The sequence below is a fragment of the Garra rufa genome, chromosome 18 (assembly GCF_049309525.1).
Source record: "Garra rufa chromosome 18, GarRuf1.0, whole genome shotgun sequence".
In the NCBI taxonomy this organism is placed as follows: Eukaryota; Metazoa; Chordata; class Actinopteri; order Cypriniformes; family Cyprinidae; genus Garra; species Garra rufa.
The window spans coordinates 17,671,155-17,689,797 of NC_133378.1; the positions used below are offsets into that span (position 1 = coordinate 17,671,155).

An 18,643-nucleotide genomic window follows, 5' to 3' on the forward strand; every position below is an offset into this window, starting at 1 on the left:
TTCATTCGGTCAGTTGTTCTGTGTAAAGGTAATTCTTTTGCACCATTTTTTTTTACCTAATCTACTGAGGAAATTGTTTAAATTGAGCAGAATACTCCTGTAGGCTACCGAAAGAGAGATATGTGAGAGATCATCACCATCTTCATTTTCTTTCCCTGGTATTATATGTCTTATGATTACATACTGTACTTTGCTAATGGTAGGTTTTATGTCCTTGATATGTGGAATTAATGTCAAGCAAATACATTGCAACAGGCTGGGTGAAGAAAACGGCTGTATGTACATGGTCAACGTTCTGACAATCACAGCTTGCTGTGATTTAGCAAATCCATTAAGCCAATACTGCAGTAACATTCAGTTAAGGGTCAATTTCTGTCTTGTTTAGAAAATTAAGCATCTTCAAGTGCTTTGGTCCATTTAAAAATCTTTTTTTAGCAATATCTGGAGCAAAGCTGTTTTGTATATTTTCTTTTAGAGAAAGTTGATTTTGTTATTATTAAATACGTGATATTTTATATATATATTTTTTTCATTATTACTAATATATTTATTTTTTACTCAAACCAACTTTCTCCTGAGGGTACGATGTTCCTGGCAGACAACACTGTAAGGATGATGTTTACAGACGAGAGTAACTCAAGAGAAAGCAGAACCTGCTCTGAAGATTCGTGCACACACAAATAGACTATTACAACATGCTACTTGAAGGAGGTTCAGTTATGACAAAGAACAAAACTGAAGACAGAATAATTCCAATCAATAACACAATAGAGAGGAGAGGAGGAGGAGGGGGAGGAGGGGGAGAAGAAGGAGGGAGGTAGGGGACAGTTGGTGTTTAGGAACTGAAAGTTCATTTGCTGGAGAGGAGAACAGAGCCACAGGTCTACATACAAGAGAAACCGTCAAGAACCACAAAGATTTAGAAGTGTTAACACACTCGGTACGTTGTAAAGGTAGACAGAGAGAAATGAGCACTATTTCTGTGCGTGTGCACGCTCGTTCAGTTCTTCATCAGACTGGACCGTCTCCTCGCCAGCTTTGACCTGTAGGAAAACACAGAAAGAGACAAGTTATCAGTGAACATTTTGAGGAATACGGCGACATTTTAGTGTCATGTTAAAAAATAAAAAATGAAAATGACATGATTAAAAGTCGAAATTATGAGAATAAAGTTGAAATCACGAGAATAAGGTTGAAATATTACAAGAATAAAGTTGAAATGTTTCGAGAATAAAGTTAAAGTGTTTCGAGAATAAAGTTGAAATGTTTCGAGAATAAAATCAAAATGTTTCGAGAATAAAAGAGAATAAGGTCGAAATTCCGAGAATAAAGTCGCAATGTTTTGAGAATGAAGTCGAAATGTTTTGAGAATAAAGTCGAAATTCCGAGAATAAAGTCGCAATGTTTTGAGAATAAAGTCGAAATTCCGAGAATAAAGTCGCAATGTTTTGAGAATAAAGTCGAAATTCAGAGAATAAAGTCGAAATGTTTTGAGAATGAAGTTGAAAGGTTTTGAGAACAAAGTCAAAATTCCGAGAATAAAGTTGAAATTCTGAGAATAAAGTCGAAATGTTTTGAGAATAAAGTCGAAATGTTTCGAGAATAATGTCGAAATTCAGAGAATAAAGTTGAAATGTTTTGAGAATAAAGTCGAAATTCCGAGAATAAAGTCTAAATGTTTTGAGAATGAAGTTGAAAGGTTTTGAGAACAAAGTCAAAATTCCGAGAATAAAGTTGAAATTCTGAGAATAAAGTCGAAATGTTTTGAGAATAAAGTCGAAATGTTTTGAGAATAATGTCGAAATTCAGAGAATAAAGTTGAAATGTTTTGAGAATAAAGTCGAAATTCCGAGAATAAAGTCTAAATGTTTTGAGAATGAAGTTGAAAGGTTTTGAGAACAAAGTCAAAATTCTGAGAATAAAGTTGAAATTCTGAGAATAAAGTCGAAATGTTTTGAGAATAAAGTCGAAATGTTTTGAGAATAAAGTCGAAATGTTTTGAGAATAATGTCGAAATTCAGAGAATAAAGTTGAAATGTTTTGAGAATAAAGTCGAAATTCCGAGAATAAAGTCGAAATGTTTTGAGAATAAAGTCGAAATGTTTTGAGAATAAAGTCGAAATTCCGAGAATAAAGTCGAAATGTTTTGAGAATAATGTCGAAATTCCGAGAATAAAGTCGAAATGTTTTGAGAATAATGTCGAAATTCCGAGAATAAAGTAGAAATTCTAAGAATAAAGTCAAAATTCCGAGAATAAAGTCGAAATGTTTTGAGAATAAAGTCGAAATTCCGAGAATAAAGTCGAAATGTTTTGAGAATGAAGTCGAAATGTTTTGAGAATAAAGTCGAATTGTTTTGAGAATAAAGTTGAAATGTTTTGAGAATAAAGTCGAAATTCCGAGAATAAAGTCGAAATGTTTTGAGAATAAAGTCGAAATGTTTTGAGAATAAAGTCGAAATTCCGAGAATAAAGTCGAAATGTTTTGAGAATAATGTCGAAATTCCGAGAATAAAGTCGAAATGTTTTGAGAATAATGTCGAAATTCCGAGAATAAAGTAGAAATTCTAAGAATAAAGTCAAAATTCCGAGAATAAAGTCGAAATGTTTTGAGAATAAAGTCGAAATTCCGAGAATAAAGTCGAAATGTTTTGAGAATGAAGTCGAAATGTTTTGAGAATAAAGTCGAATTGTTTTGAGAATGAAGTCGAAATGTTTTGAGAATAAAGTAGAAATTCTAAGAATAAAGTCAAAATTCTGAGAATAAAGTAGAAATTCTAAGAATAAAGTCAAAATTCTGAGAATAAAGTCGAAATGTTTTGAGAATGAAGTCGAAATGTTTTGAGAATGAAGTCGAAATTCAGATAATAAACTCAAAATGTTTCAAAAATTAATAAAAAAAATTGATTGTTAAAAATAAACTTTGAGAATAAAGTCTGACCATTTCGAGAATGAAATAAAAATTGCGAGAATTAAATTGTAGCAATGAAATTGCATTCATTAAGCCTATTTGTAGTGCGCCAGCCACCCAATAATAGCAATAAGCTTTGTTTTTGTTTTGTTTTTTGCTTTAAATATTTTGACTTTATTCTCAAAATATTACGACTTTAATCTTTTTTTTTTTTGTTAACATGGCACTAAAATACAGTAGTTTGTTTATCAATGTCCCTACTACCTTCCTGGGCCTTGAACATGGTAGTCACATTGCGGTTTATGGAGGGTCAGAAAGCTCTCGGATTTCATCAAAAGTATCTTAATTTGTGTTCCAGGTTTGGTCCAGACTAGACTAGGTTAATTCTAGGTAATCAAAAAAAAAGTTTCTGGGTTGGAATGTACCTTATCGTTCCTGCTAGCAGTGGGTTAAAGGCGTACAGCCAGTCATTCATGTCTTTGTCGTTGTTGGCCTGGAGGAGGATCCCTCTGTGCTTGGTGCACACGGCGAATGTATTAGGTGTCTGCAAGCCATCAAACAGCAACATTTAGGCATTCAACCAACATATTTAACAGGAAAAACAGTTGATTTCCGGGTGAAGCTTTACCTTGAGCATGGCCTGCTGGTCTTCACTGTATTCCACCTGGGCAGTGGATAAATTCAACACTCCCCTCTCGACTGGGTCCTTGTCATTGTTGTAGATGAACACGTATGGCCGACGAACCACCACAAAGTGCTTCACCCAGGAGTTGGAGCGGGGCTCCATGAAACTGAGGAATCCCTTCTTTGATACCACAGATCTGAATAAACACAGAAGGACACATCAGTCTAGCATATTACTGTATAATGACAACATCTCTGCTACCCCATTTGAGAAAACCTGCCACACAAAACAGCTTAAATGAATGATTTAAAGGAATATTTCACTCAAAAATGAAAATTTTGTCAATAATTACTCACACTAATATTTTCTTTGTGCACACAAAGTATTATCGTAGCTACACAAAATTACGGTTAAATGTCACATGGACCTTTTTAATGATGTACTATGTTTATGTGTCTTGACCATGGATCCTGTTTATGGAGGGTCAGAAAGCTCTTGAACCTTATTACAAATATCTTAAAAGGTCTTAAGTGTTTGGAACGACATGAGGGTGAGTAATTTTGGGGTAAATTTCCCTTTCAGTGTTCAAATTCATCCCGATAAAAACTCGTACCCAGGTCTCATTTCCTCAATATCAGGCACAAGGTTGAGGAACTCATGTTTTCCGGCGCGGGCCAGGTAGGAGGTTTCCAGAATGGGCACCATGGGGAAGTTCTCATAGTCTGAGCATGAGGGGCTGGTGGCACGGGAGTTAGCTTCAGGGGTTCTGGACAAGACAGATGATGTTTTAGGATACTCAAATTTTAGAGGACTATATTTTGAGCCTATCATTTGTGATTTTACATCTGAATCGTACCGAGAGTCTGACAGAGAGGGGCAGGTGGAGGAGGGTGTGAGAGTAGCACTGCTGAAACTGGTGACCGATGGATCACGGCCCATAGGAGAGATATCCGACAACTGAAAGAAACAGAAAACAGTTTTTTTTTTTTTTAATTCATTAATTGATTCAAGCGTATGTACTCCAATTCATACAAAACTGGTTGGTTTTCACAGTTCAGGTCCAGATTACCTTGCAGTCACTGATGCTGTTGCACATCTGGTTGTATTCACTGTTGAAAGTGTGTGTCAGGAGACGGAGGCACTGCAATAAACACACACATTTTATGAAAATAAAAATAATATCAAATAGAAATATCTCCTTTTTGACTTTAAATGGCACACAGTATTTAAAGGGATGGCTCACCCAAAAATGAAAATTCTCTCAATAATTATTCCCCCTCATGTCATCCAAACCCTTATTCATGTTCGGAACACAAATTAATATATTTTTGATGGAACCCAAAGCTTTGTAGCTTCGTAAAATTATAGTTGAATTGTTGCTACCTTTCTGGGCCTTGATTGTGGTAGGACCTTTACTGTCTATGGCTGATCAGAAAGCTCTCTGATTTCATCAAAAATATCTTAATTTGTTTTGAAGGTGAACACAGGTCTTACGGGTTTGGAACGACATGAGGGAGAGTAATTAATGACAGATTTTTTTATTTTTGGTTGAACCATCTGTTTACGAACCTAATATCAGATTTCTAGTACTTAAATGGTTCCTCACCTTAGTGGCCAGCTCCTTCTCACGGTCTACCAAGCTCTCGATGTCTGTGGAGTCGTATCCGCTGCTCTCACTGGGCGTGATGGCGCTCTCAAAGGTGGTGGAGGAGATCTGGGAGGAGATGCTGGTGGAGGTGCTAAGGGTGCCACTGCTCAGACTGGGAGATAGAGAGTCGCTCAGGGATTTGGGTGGAGCTGTCTCACCCAGTTTCTCACGGAGCAGCAGCAGGTGACGTGTCTTTTCCACCTGACAAGGATAGAAATGGATATCAGGGTCTGGAGATCACCGCTCTCTGTCAGATTTTCTTATGAGGATGAACACAAGCAGTGCTCAATCATGAGCTTTTGTCTTCGGTCCTCACCTCATGCAGTTGCTCAAGTTTCTCCAGCTCCCACTGGTGCTCTAGGATCAGACTGTCTCCTCTGGGTCTCCAGCCTGCCAGGTTCTCCTCTCCACGCACATACGCCACAGATGTATCCAGAACCTTCCGTCTCCGTCGCTGCATACCTGAAATATATCAATATAGCAGGCCCAATATATCATATATATCATATATGCAAAATTGCTAACATTACACAGGCTAAACTGGAAAAACATCAATTTTATTTTTGCTAAAACCAGATTAAAAAAATATTTGTACCATTTAAAATAACTGCTTTCTATTTGAATATATTTTAAAATGTAATTTATTCCTGTGATCAAAGCTAAATTTTCAGCATCATTACTCCAGTCTTCAGAAATCATTCTAATATGCTGATTTGCTGTTCAAGAAACATTTATTTTTATTATTATCATTATCAATATTTAAAACAGTTGAGTACATTTTTTCAGGATTCTTTGATGAATAGAAAGATCAAATGATCAGCATTTATCTAAAATAAAAAGCTTTTGTAACATTATACACTATACCATTCAAAAGCTTGGAGTCAGCTATAGATATTAAGAAATTATAGATATTAATACTTTTATTTAGCAAGGATGCTTTAAATTGATAAAAAAAAATTATGATCAATTCTAAAATGAAAAAAAAAATCTACTCAGCTGTTTTTTAATATAATAATGTTTTTTGAGCAGGAAATATTAGAATGCTTTCTGAAGGATCATGTGATGCTAAAAAAAATGATGATAAAAGTTCAGCTTTGAAATCACAGGAACAAATGACATTTTAAAATATATTCAAATAGAAAACAGATATTTTAAATAGTAAAGATATTTCAAAATTTAAAGGAAGGAAAGGAAAGGAAAGGGGGTGAGTGAGGCCAAGTATGGTGACCCATACAAGGAATTTGTGCTCTGCATTTAACCCATCCAAGTGCACACACACAGTAGTGAACACACACACACCGTGAACACACACCCGGAGCAGTGGGCAGCCATTGCTGCGGCGCCCGGGGAGCAGTTGGGGGAACGGTGCCTTGCTCAAGGGACTCACCTCAGTCGTGGTATTGAGGGTGGAGAGAGTGCTGTACATTCACTCCCCCCACCTACAATCCCTGCCGGACCTGAGACTCGAACCTGCAACCTTTGGGCTACAAGTCCAAATCTCTAACCATTAGGCCACGGCTGCCCCAATTTGACTTTTACTTTAGTTTTTCAGTAAAAATTGAGTTAGTATTTTCAGAAATATCTTACCTGGGCTTCCTGTGTCAGCTATTTTGCACAAACTAAGTTCATAGATTCCAGTCACCTTATTACTGTAATGGAAACATCAGAAAACACTGTTAACAAAATGTCTTTACTTACATTTTTGAACAAAAAGCACATTTTTGGAGAGGACTCACATTCTGAGACAGTTGATGCATAAGATGAATATGAATATAAAATTTATATGAATGTTTAATAGAGTGAGTCCTGAAATTTAATTTTCAACATTTTTAATCACGTTATCTTCACTAATTATTTTAAATGGACCTACAGTATAAGAAATTAATTTAACATTGCAAATATTCCATGGCCTAATATGAGGCCAGATTTGAAAAGACTTGCTAAAATGCTATTTAAAATAGTTTACGATGGAGCGATGGAGTATAGCATGTCCTAGAAGTATTTTATGTATATTAACATTCAGACACATTTGACATTTTTTGTGGTAAAAGAGACTTTTTTTTTTTTTTTTTTTACCAATCAGGGGTTTTGGAGTAACCACTGCCGAAGAGGTTCCTCAGGGAGCGTGGAGGAGAGATCTTAGCATCTCTGGAGTAGAAGACCATGCAGATGTCCTTGGTAATAATGGCAGGCTGGATGCAGTGATCAAGCTGCAGGAGAGTGGTTAGCACACATGTAAATACTAGATATTGTAAAACCACTTTCTAAAGAACTAGTCTTTTTAAAAAAAAAAAAGTTGAGGCTGACCTCCAGATAGGCTGACAGGGTCATGTAAATCTTCTCTCCGTATGGAGTGACACGGTTCAGTAGGAGAGAGTTGTGCAGGGAGCTGTCCCAGACGGCCTCGAACCGGTAGAACGTCCTGAACGGGAAGAAACACATTCAATATTAGGCTTTAGAAAAAATATGAAATCATGGAAGGATGCTTTAGATATCTACTGGTGCTGAAGTGATTAATTGCGCTGTACACTATTATTTATGCATGTGTTTGAGTGTGGATGTGCTTAAAGACAACATGAAATGACATTCACAACTCATTTTAGTTTTGTAATAAGATTTCTGAGAGAAATAATATTCAGTCAGAAGAAGAATTGACTGGATCGTGAAGTTACACAACCGTTTAAAACATTTAGGGTCAATAACCATTTTTTTTCTTGTTAAACAAACTGATACTTTTATATGGAACCGATTCCACCACTGAATAAAAAATGTTCTTCTTGCAATTGTGACTTTTTTGTAACAATGAAATTGTGAGAAAAAAGTCAGAATTGCAAGTTTATCTCTCTCAACTGTTCTTTTTTTCTCAGAATTGCAAGTTTATATCTCGCAATTGTGGCTTTTTTCTCAAGAGTGTATTATACAAACTCGCAATTCTGACATTTTTCTCACAATTTCAAGTTTATATCTCATAACTGACTTTTTTTTTTACAGAATTGCGAGTTTTATATCTCGCAATTATGGCTATTTTTCTCATAATTGCATGATACAAACTTGCAATTGTGATATTTTTTCACAGATTTGCGAGTTTATATCTTCACAATTGTGGCTTTTTTTTCAGGATTGTAAGTTTATATCTTGCAATTGCGGCTATTTATTTTTTCAAAATTGAGTGATACAAACTCGCAATTGTCAGTTTTTTTTTCAGAATTGTGAGTTTATATCTCACAATTATGGCTATTTATCTCATAACTGCATGATACAAACTCGCAATTGTGACTTCACAGATTTGTGAGTTTATATCTTGCAATTGTGGCTATTTTTCTTAGAACTGAGTGATACAAACTTGCAATTGTGACTTTTTTCTCACAATTCCAAATTTATATCTCATAATTGCGACCTTTTTTTTCCCTTTTTTTTTTTACAGAATTGCGAGTTTATATCTCACAATTATGGCTATTTTTCTCATAATTGCATGATACAAACTTGCAATTGTTACGTTTTCTCACAGATTTGCTAGTGTTTATCTCACAATTACGGCTATTTATCTCATAACTGCATGATACAAACAAAGTTTATATCTTGCAATTGTGGCTTTTTTTCTCATAATTGAGTAATACAAACTTGCAATTCTAACAGTTTTCTCACAATTCCAAGTTTATACCTTATAATTGTGACTTTTTTTTACAGAGTTGCTAGTTTATATCTCGCAATTATGGCTATTTTTCTCATAATTGCATGATACAAACTCGAAAATGTGATGTTTTTTCACAGATTTGTTAGTGTTTATCTCACAATTGTGGCTATTTTTCAAATAATTGAGTGATACAAACTTGCAATTGTGACTTGTTCTCAGAATAGCGAGTTTATCTCTTAACTGTTCTTTTTTTTTCTCAGAATTGCACGTTTATATCTCGCAATTGTACCTTTTTTCTCAGAATTGCAAATTTAAATTGGGAGTTAAGTCAGAATTGTGAGATATAAATTTGCAATTCTCTGAACGTAAGTCAAGTTTTTAGTTTTTATCTCACAATTCTGACTTTATAACTCACAATTGTGTTTATATAATGCAGTTCTAAAAAAAAAAAAAAAAAAAAAAAAAAAAAAAAGAGTCAGAATTGTTAATTTTTATCTTGAAATTCTGACTTCATAGCCTGCAAATGCGAGTTTATATCTCACAGTTCTGAGAAAAAAAGTCAGAATTGCGAGTTTGTATCACACTGAGGAAAAACGTCAGAATTGTGAGATAAAAAGTCGCAATAACCTTTTTTATTTTTTATTCAGTAGTGGAAATCCATACTTGTGTTTAGCTAAGATACACTAAAACAGTCATGTGTGACAGTGAGGCATTTAAAAAAAAAATATTTTAAATAAATGGTGATCTTATAAACTTTCTATTAATCACAGAATCTTGAGGAAATCTATCATGTTTCTTCTAAATTATAAAATGTTTTCAACATTTGTAATAATAAGAAATGTTTCTTGCAAATCAGCAAATAAGAATGATTTCTGAAGGATCATTTGATACTGAAGACTGAGTAATGACGGCTGAAAACTCATATTTGCATCACAGGAATAAATTCAGTTTAAAATATATTTCAATAGAAAACAGTGCTTTTAAATTGAAATAATTTTTTACAATATTACAATTTTTACTGCATTTCTGATCAAATAAGTCCAGCCTTGGTGAACATAAAAGAAAAAAGATCTTACAGACCCCAAACTTTTAAACAGTAGAGTACCTGAAAGATTATTAAAATGAACACATTTAAATTTTACCTTAATTAAGCAATATTGATTTCATGCTGACTTTAAAGTGCACATATCACAGCATCGGGCTACCAGAGTAAATACATGACTTATGCTGCCTACAAACTTTCAACTAACAGATGGTGCTAATGGACAGGCAATCTCCTCTAACACTGTGAAAAACAATAGGTGTAATGGCAGCTGTATCACAAGGTGCTGGGAGATCTCTGCCTAAATAGTTTGTTGATGTGTCACATAGTGATGAACACAACACAAGAGTGTTGACAGGTGCTACATTATTAGTGATCTGGTGTGAGCTGAAGCAGACTGTGAGGAAGCCGTGTGCGTGTGTGTGACTCAGGACTACAGCACAGTAATGACTATAAGCAAAGGCGTACGATTTATATGAACAGACACTGAGACAGAGAGAAACAGAAAGAGATTGGTGCAGGTGACTCATCCTCAAAGATCCTTGTATCTCTTTCTCCACTCACTCACCTCCCTCTCTCATTCTCAATTTAGCGTTTAAATGGCACATAGAGGCACAAAGGCTTGTCTGTGTCTATATCTAGACTCATCAATTCAGATTTCAACTGCTAACAAGCCAAATTTAGTAACACAGTGAATGCAGAGTATAATCAAATGTAACGTCAGACCTACATTCATCCATTGTGTTTTTTTTTTTTGTTTAAAGAAATGTAGTGGCAAAAGCTCATCTACTTAATAATTGTAAGGTGAGGTGATGCAATCAAAAGCAAGGATTTTTTTAAAACTTTTTTATTTTATTTACAAATGTAATATGCCTTACCAAACTTACAAAAAATTATATATATACACTGCCACTAAAACGTTTGGGATCAGTAAGTTTTTTTATGTTTTTTTTTTTTTTTTTTAAGTCTCTTATGCTCATCGAAGTCCCATTTATTTTATCAAAAATACAGGAAAAAAAGGTAATATTATGAAATATTACCTTGAATTATTTCTGTGATGCAAAGCTGAGTTTTCATCAGCCATTACTCCAGTCTTCAGACTCACATGATCCTTCAGAAATCATTCTAATATACTGATTTATTAATTTTACTATCAGTGTTGGAAACAATTGTGCTGCTTAATATTTTTTTGGAACCTGTGATACTTTTTTCAGGATTCTTTGATGAATAAAAAGTTAGAAAGAACAGCATTTATTCAAAATAGAAATCTTTACCAATTTAACACATCCTTACTAAATAAAAGTATTAATTTCTTTCAAAGAGAGAAAGAAAGAAAAAATTTACTAACCCCAAACTATGAATGAGGTGTTTATTGTTACAAAAGTTTTCTATTTTATTTTATATATAGAATGATTTCTTAAGGATCATGTGACACTGAATACTGGAGTAATGATGCTTAAAATTCAGTTTTTCATCACAGGAATAAATTATATTTTGAAGTATATTAAAATAGAAAACCACAATTTTAAATTGCATTAACATTTCACAATATTACAATTTTTTTTCTGTATTTTTAATCAAATAAACACAGCCTTGATGAGCAGAAAAGCTGTTAAAAAGCATTAAAAATCTTACTGATCCCAGATTTTTGAGCGGCAGTGTATACACATGCATTTATATATATATATACTTTTTTTTTTTTTTTTAATCTTAAAAAAATGGCAAAATTTATGTTTATCTACATGCATATGAAAGCAAATATTATGTTAAATACCAATATGACATACTAAAGGTGAAAACTAAAATAAAAAGGATTATGAATCACTTAATGTTTAAATTTGTTAAATTTTATAGTATCATGTCTAATTTTAATATTTAAGAATTTTGAATTGGTCAGACCCAATAAAATAAAATCTTGATTTTGCAATTAATGAATTAATAATTACAATTAAATTAAGCAAATGTCATTTTGATTATTAGAAAAAAAAAATCTCTTTTGCAAATTCACCAGTAATACTTCACCTTAACTCATAGTATCATGTAGAATGAGTTCAGAGAGAAGCAGAAAAACACTGACACAGATGCATAATTTTGCTACTGCTACACCTACAGATCACAAAATGTCCCATAAAGCACTTTAATAATAAAATGCTTTATGGTTGGTTCTGATACCTAGCAATATCGCTATCAATACAAAGGCTGAGCAAAACCAAGAGTCCGACCGCAGCAGGAAAAGGACGAGAACAAAAAAAAGAGAGACAAAACAAGCAGAAACAGTCAGGCAACAGAAATACTTACAAATCAAAAGACAAAAAGCAGCATTCGGATTAAACGGGCAAAAGAAATAAATGAAAATAAAGCAAACTGGCATCATTAAAAAGAAACACAACAAGCACATTTTCATAATAAATAGAGCTGCACTGTGCATGTTGATTAAATTGCTGTTTCTTGTTTTTGCACCACTAGATGGCTCTCTTGCTCCCTGCAGAATTTTTCCCTTTCCACTGACAGCAACAGTGACTCATATTCAACATGCTCTCCTGAATTCTAAGCAGTTAGATGCTGTTTATGCTGTTTAGAAACTGTAGATAGATGAATTGAACTTAATACTTGATTTAACAGGTTGTCAAATGTAAGAGCGAACACAACATACCTGCTGGAGTTGTGAGAAGATTTTAAGTTTTTAGCTGAGATGATGTTGAGAGATAGAACTGCGTCCGCAGCTGAATCATCCACTTCTGGCTTATTTCTAATTCGACCTACAACAGACACAACAATCGTGAGATGGTTTTAGCTCTTATAATACACTTGGTTATTTCAAGTCCTGGCCTTTGATTGGTCAATACAGCAATCCAGCTGTGCTAACTGCAGTTCTTTCTTCTGTTTAAGATTTTAGGACAAAATCAGACTCACCAACCACCAGCTCTCTGACGTCCTTCCAATGCAGCTCGCTGCCCTTCTCGTGGATCAGAGTGACTGTTATTCTACGTTGGATGCCCTGAAAACACAAGCAACACAGGTTACTAAAAGCAATCTCAGTTTGAATCATTTATACGTCCTTGGCTAAGGACAGTGAACATGATCCTAAAGCTAAACTTCAGATTTACAGACTGCAACTGCAGAGAGAATTTAATATTAATAGAATGGGGAGACAGAACAACATGATGTACAAGAGCTATACAAATTTAATGCATTGATCACAGAATTTAATATTCAATTATTAATCGCTATAATGATATCTGATATTTAATGCATTCACTGTTATTGTTTTATGTATCAAGTTCTACTGGTCTATTGTTTTTGTAGTTTTTGTATGTTTCAAGTATATCATATTTGTAGGTACAGCATATTTTTGAATACACTACCAGTCAAAAGTTTTGAACAGTAAGATTTTTTTTATTTTTTAAAGAGGTCTCTTATGCTCACCAAGCCTGCATTTATTTGATTTAAAGTACAGCAAAAACAGTAACATTTTGAAATATTTTACTATTTAATATAACTGTTTTCTATTTGAATATATTTTAAAATCTAATTTATTAATGTGATTTCAAAGCTGAATTTTTAGCATCATTACTCTAGTCACATAATCCTTTAGAAATCATTCTAATATTCTAATTTGCTGCTCAAAAACATTTATAATAATAATAATAATAATAATAATTATTATTATTATTATTATTATTATTATGTTGAAAACAGCTGGGTAGAATTTTTTCAGGTTTATTTGATGAATAGAAAGTTCAGAAGAACAACATTTATCTGAAATAGAACATTATTATAAAGACATTATAAATGTCTTTATCATCACTTTTGATCAATTTTAAAGCATCCTTGCTAAATAAAAGTATTCATTTCTATAATTTCTTTTCCAAAAAAATAAAATGTTATTTTTACTGATTCCAAGCTTTTTAATGGTATATTGTATAATGTTACAAAAGCTTTTTATTTAAGATAAATGCTGATCTCTGGATTTTTCTATTCATCAAAGAAGACACTAAAGACTAGTAGACGAGTAATGATGCTGAAAATGTATCTTAGATCACAGGAATCAATTACATTTTAAAATATATTCAGTTATTTTAAATAGTAAAAATATTTCAGAATTCTACTTTTTTCTGTACTTTGAATTAAATAAATGCAGACTTGGTGGGCAGAAGAGACTTCTTTAAAAACATTAAAATCTTACTGTTCAAAAAATTTGACTGGTAGTGTATTAATATAATAAGGTAGTGTTAATAATATCAAAAGAACAATTTGTAGCCATATAATTTTAAGAGCAAATATTTACACTCCTATTAGTTAGAAAATAAATAGAAAGAATAAATACCTGGTGCAAAAGGTACGTGCCATGACAGGGAAGACCTCCTGTGTGATCTACTACTGCTGGTATATAACTACAATAAACAACACACACTTTATATAATCACAAACAGATTTTATAGCAACATATTTATATGAAATACTTAAACAGCAAATTTATGAACAAACGTATAACTTCTCTTTAAAGGGAACCCTGGGTGTTAAGACTTGGCTTAATATAACGTAACTGATGTCTCTTACTAAAATATGTAGCAGAAAACCTGTGAAAGATTTACGTTATTTTAAAAAAATCCACCATTTTGAACGTTTTTTCTGCGAGCTACTGTCGCTACGTGTTGCTACTTTTACCTCAATGCAATTCGGAATAAGCAACTAGGAAAAAATAAAATACTGATACGATGCCACCTTGCATGGCTTTTGCTTGTAATTTTTAGTCAAAGGGCAACAAGTGAAGCGATGCAAGTCTTCAGGGCTTTTCCTAGCGATACAAACAGAAGAATAGAATGAGAAGATGCCTGTGGACAGATAAATCTTCCTAAAGACCTGCGTCTTTGTTCTCACCACTTCAGCCCTGATGTCTTCGAGGCTTATAGTAGAGCACAGCTACTGAAAGAGCTTACAAACAGCAGAGATAAGAAACGCTAGATGCCATCCTGGCAGGATGTAAACATGTTGACACTGGTCTTGACGCCGCAGCCACTGAAGGAGTTTCTCAGCTCAGATTTTACTCAATATCCAGAGTGTTTAGACTCCTTGTGGGAAAAAAAAAATCAATGGTGCGCCATTTGGTTTAAGCCTAAATGTTTGCATCCATCACCACCTGTAAGTTCTTTCAGTAGCTGTGGTCATTGTATCAGTGTTTTATTTTCAGAGTTGTGTTGCGGTAAAAAAAGCCCAATCGCACTCTAGGGGGCATTCCTATTCCAAAGGCTAAATATCACGTTATTAAGGTTGCTTCAACAAAGTAGCCCAATTCCATGGGAAACCCACAAACTTGGCAACACTGGTGCCAGTAGCTCCCAGAGTGCAACCATTTTACATCATGGAAATAATGGCGCCCCCCATAGTCCAAAATATGTATAAAACAATGTGGATTTTTTAAATAACATGAATCTGTCATGGGTTTTCTACTACATATTTCAGTAAGTAAGTATCCTTTACTTTATATTAAGTCATACGGTTCTTAATACTCGGGGTCCCCTTTAAATGTGTGACCGAGTAAAACTATTTTAACCAAAAATGTTTGGCCTGCATGTAGATATAAATAAAGTTCACTTACTCTCCAGTGGGCTCCAGTTCACTGATCTCGAACCAGGCTAGCAGGTCATACTTGCTCACACACTGACCCAGGTTAGACTTGGTGATGGTGTTCAGTTTGGTGGCTGGCACTGCAAAGAAAATAGAATATTAATAGGGCCAGGTTTTATTAATATCCATAAAAATCTCTGAACGTAACAGTTATCCAATATGAGCATGAGTCACGTAATGTGAGAAAACAAAGCATCAGTTTAAAGGAGGGTCATTGTGTAGGCTTTGGAAAATTGGCTACAAGAAATTCTACACTACATCGGGAAAATCAATACAGCCTGATTTGCTCCTAAAACTGCAGCTGAGGGGCGGCACTCCATTTCCTGCAGCCGTCTGCTGTATTTCTACAGTACGATGAGGTGGGAGACAATGGTGCTGGGGGACGCTGCAGGAAACCTTATGCTCAGAGACATTAGAAAAACACTTGTGTAACTCGTGTCATTTGTAAAGTAAAAAAAGCTTCTTGAGGGAAGCTAGAGAGAACATATGGAAAACACCTAACATGATTTAATAAGCAGTATAGTTTCACAGTAACACAAAAGGAAACACCAAGCAGCTGTCGTGGCAGGCTAGATCAACCAGGGAGGGAAAACAAGTGAGAATGACACTTAAAACACACAGCAGCTAAAGGAAAAGCCTTTATAGTTTATCTTCAGGATCAGGAATATCTACATTTAAAAGGAAATCCTCTGGGATTCTGTCATTGGGTTGGGATGAAGGGGCGAAACTAGAGTCACGGTACATTAAAGCACAGCACAGAGCCAATCACTATCCATCTAAACTACTCTGTGCCTTTGAGGCTCTGTACCAACCGTCATGTTTGGGCATTCTGAGAACGGGAAAGTTGGGTACTGGGAGAAAGGGGAAGTGGGAAAGTTCTTCTGCCCCTTCCTCCAGACTGGCGACGGCTGTGGAGGCTAGTGCGTTGGCGTGCTCCGAGAGCGTGTCCAACACTTGGCCGTGCACGTATCCGCTCATTAGGTACCTGATCAACTCGATCTTACGTGTATGGTCTGGGCGGATGACACCAGGTCAGAGTAGTGAGGAAAATGAGGGTTGAAATGAAAGAGACACAGATGGAGTTAAATGTATGTAAGAAATGGAAAAGTTGCCCTAAAAACTATTTGGATGCTTAAAAATGTATGAATGTCTTTGCATTATAACAAAATGTTATCGAAATTGAGATTTATTTTGAAAATAAACTATGAAAATATAGACTACAATTTAACGAGTAAAAAAAAAATTTCTGAAAGAAATTCATATTTTTATTTGATCATTAATCTGATCAAAAGTTACAGTGAATACTTTAACCTTGTTTATAAACGCCATTTATAAGTTTAGGATCAGTAAGATTTTTAATGTTTTTAAAGTTTCTTATTCTCATTAAGGATGCATTTATTTGATCAAAAATACAGAGAAAAAAATAATTTTGTGAAATATTATTGCAGTTTAAAATAGTTTTTTTTTTATTATTTTTTTTATATACTTTAAAATACAATTATTCCTGACATGCAAAGCTGAATTTTCAGCATATTTTTTTTTTTTTTTGGAATTCAGAGAATCCTAAAAAAGTATCAGTGTTTTTTAGGGCCGGGACTTTAACGCGTTAATTTAGATTAATTAATTACACAAAAATAACGCGTTAAATTTTTTTAACGCATTTTAATCGCACTTAATTTTGCACCGCGGAACGTTTCTCACTGGATGAGTTTCGGCGGACCGATTATACTGGAGCACCACCGCAGCACATCGAGCCTCAAGTATCACCACCTCAATGCTTTTACAGAAGGTCTACCTACCTATAGGGTACCTGAATTTCTGAAATGTAGGCTAGTATATTTCTAAATATCCCAGTGTTTCCCCTACCATTATCTTAGGGGGGCGCGTTTACAATGTCTCCTCCAAGAAAACTCCATTCATAAAAACCGAATTTACTATAGCGCGGAATGCCACGTAAATTCGTCGATTTTTGGATTGATAAATCAAAAGTTGGTCTGTCACTTAATTCAAATCGCGATATGGACTAGTGTCTGTCAAAACTGAAATGCAAAAAGACCGTTTTAATACGAATCCTGCATGTTCCGTTTGTATCTGTATGTATGAATGGTGGAGACGCGTTTTTTTTTTTACTACACGCATACTGACGCGTGATGCTCCCGCTACTTTTTGTCTCCAAAGCTGCTGTCAGTGTCACTTTTACCGTTTCATTTGAGAAAACTAGCATCATATCATACTTTACACACAGAAACTTCACGGCAACCTGTCAAAATAAAAGTACGGTTTAACATGAAACAGAACAATATTCCTATTTAAATAATTGACAAAAAACAATATATATGATAAAAATAAATATAACAACAAGATTAACCAATTAATTGTAGAAAAAAATACTACAATTATTATTTAAATGTTAAATTATTATTATTTATTGATTTTAACAGCAAACCTCTGTTTGTTTGCCAAAAATTAAAGATGTTTATTTTTCATTTGATTAAAAATAAATAAATGTTTATGCTTTCATTTGATTATGAGAAAAATTAAAACACACAAGAATTTCTTAAAAAAAAAAAAATAGCAAAAGATTGTAAAGCCCTATTGTTCAAAATGTTAAAATAGAGAGTTTTGGACTTATTTTTTCACTGAAATAAATGTTTTCGTTATTACACAAAGTAGGGTAAAGTACCGGGAAAAAAAAAGTATGGAAACCTAGGGGAAACACTGTATCCTATTGCTACACTTAATGGCAATATTGCACTGGTCTGTTGGACTTGGTTGAACAAAAATAAACAATATTTTGTTGCTTAAGCTTATGTATTCAGTCATTCTTCATTGGTATACTAAAAATCCATATGTAAAAACTTACTTCTCACTGTTCTCAGGTCAAATATTTATATGCGATTAAAATGCGATTAATTTCGATTAATTAATTACAAAGCCTCTAATTAATTAGATTAATTTTTTTAATCGAGTCCCGGCCCTAGTGTTTTTACAAAATATTATACAGGACAAATTTTTTCAACATTGCTAATAATAAATGTTTCTTGAGCACCAAGTCAGCATATTAGAATGATTTCTAAAGGATTATGTGACACTGGAAACTGGAGTTATGACCGCTGAAAAATTAACACAGGAATAAATTAATCAATTTAAACAGTT

General features: G+C 33.9%; 1 protein-coding gene across 1 annotated transcript; it reads right to left on the reverse strand.

Annotated features, from left to right (window-relative positions):
• Nucleotides 1–524: 524 nt before the first annotated feature.
• On the reverse strand, nt 525–16,465 carry LOC141290531 (kinesin-like protein KIF1B). Its single transcript, XM_073822656.1, has 16 exons — nt 16,300–16,465; nt 15,459–15,567; nt 14,187–14,253; nt 12,773–12,857; nt 12,513–12,618; nt 7,491–7,605; nt 7,260–7,393; nt 6,771–6,832; nt 5,500–5,645; nt 5,142–5,384; nt 4,605–4,676; nt 4,392–4,492; nt 4,149–4,301; nt 3,539–3,731; nt 3,336–3,454; nt 525–1,043 (listed from the first exon to the last, which is right to left on the reverse strand). The coding sequence occupies exons 1-16, from the start codon at nt 16,463–16,465 to the stop codon at nt 1,001–1,003; spliced, it is 1,914 nt and encodes a 637-aa protein (XP_073678757.1). The 3' UTR covers nt 525–1,000.
• Nucleotides 16,466–18,643: the final 2,178 nt, after the last annotated feature.

Coding starts and splice junctions, on each gene's coding strand:
- LOC141290531 (XM_073822656.1), bottom strand. CDS start 16,465: ATGAGCGGATACGTGCACGGCCAAGTGTTGGACACGCTCTCGGAGCAC. Junction 7,394..7,490: donor CCCTGTCAGCCTATCTGGAG/GTCAGCCTCAAC, acceptor ACTCTCCTGCAG/CTTGATCACTGCATCCAGCC. Junction 3,732..4,148: donor ATTGAGGAAATGAGACCTGG/GTACGAGTTTTT, acceptor GTGTTTATTCAG/ATCTGTGGTATCAAAGAAGG.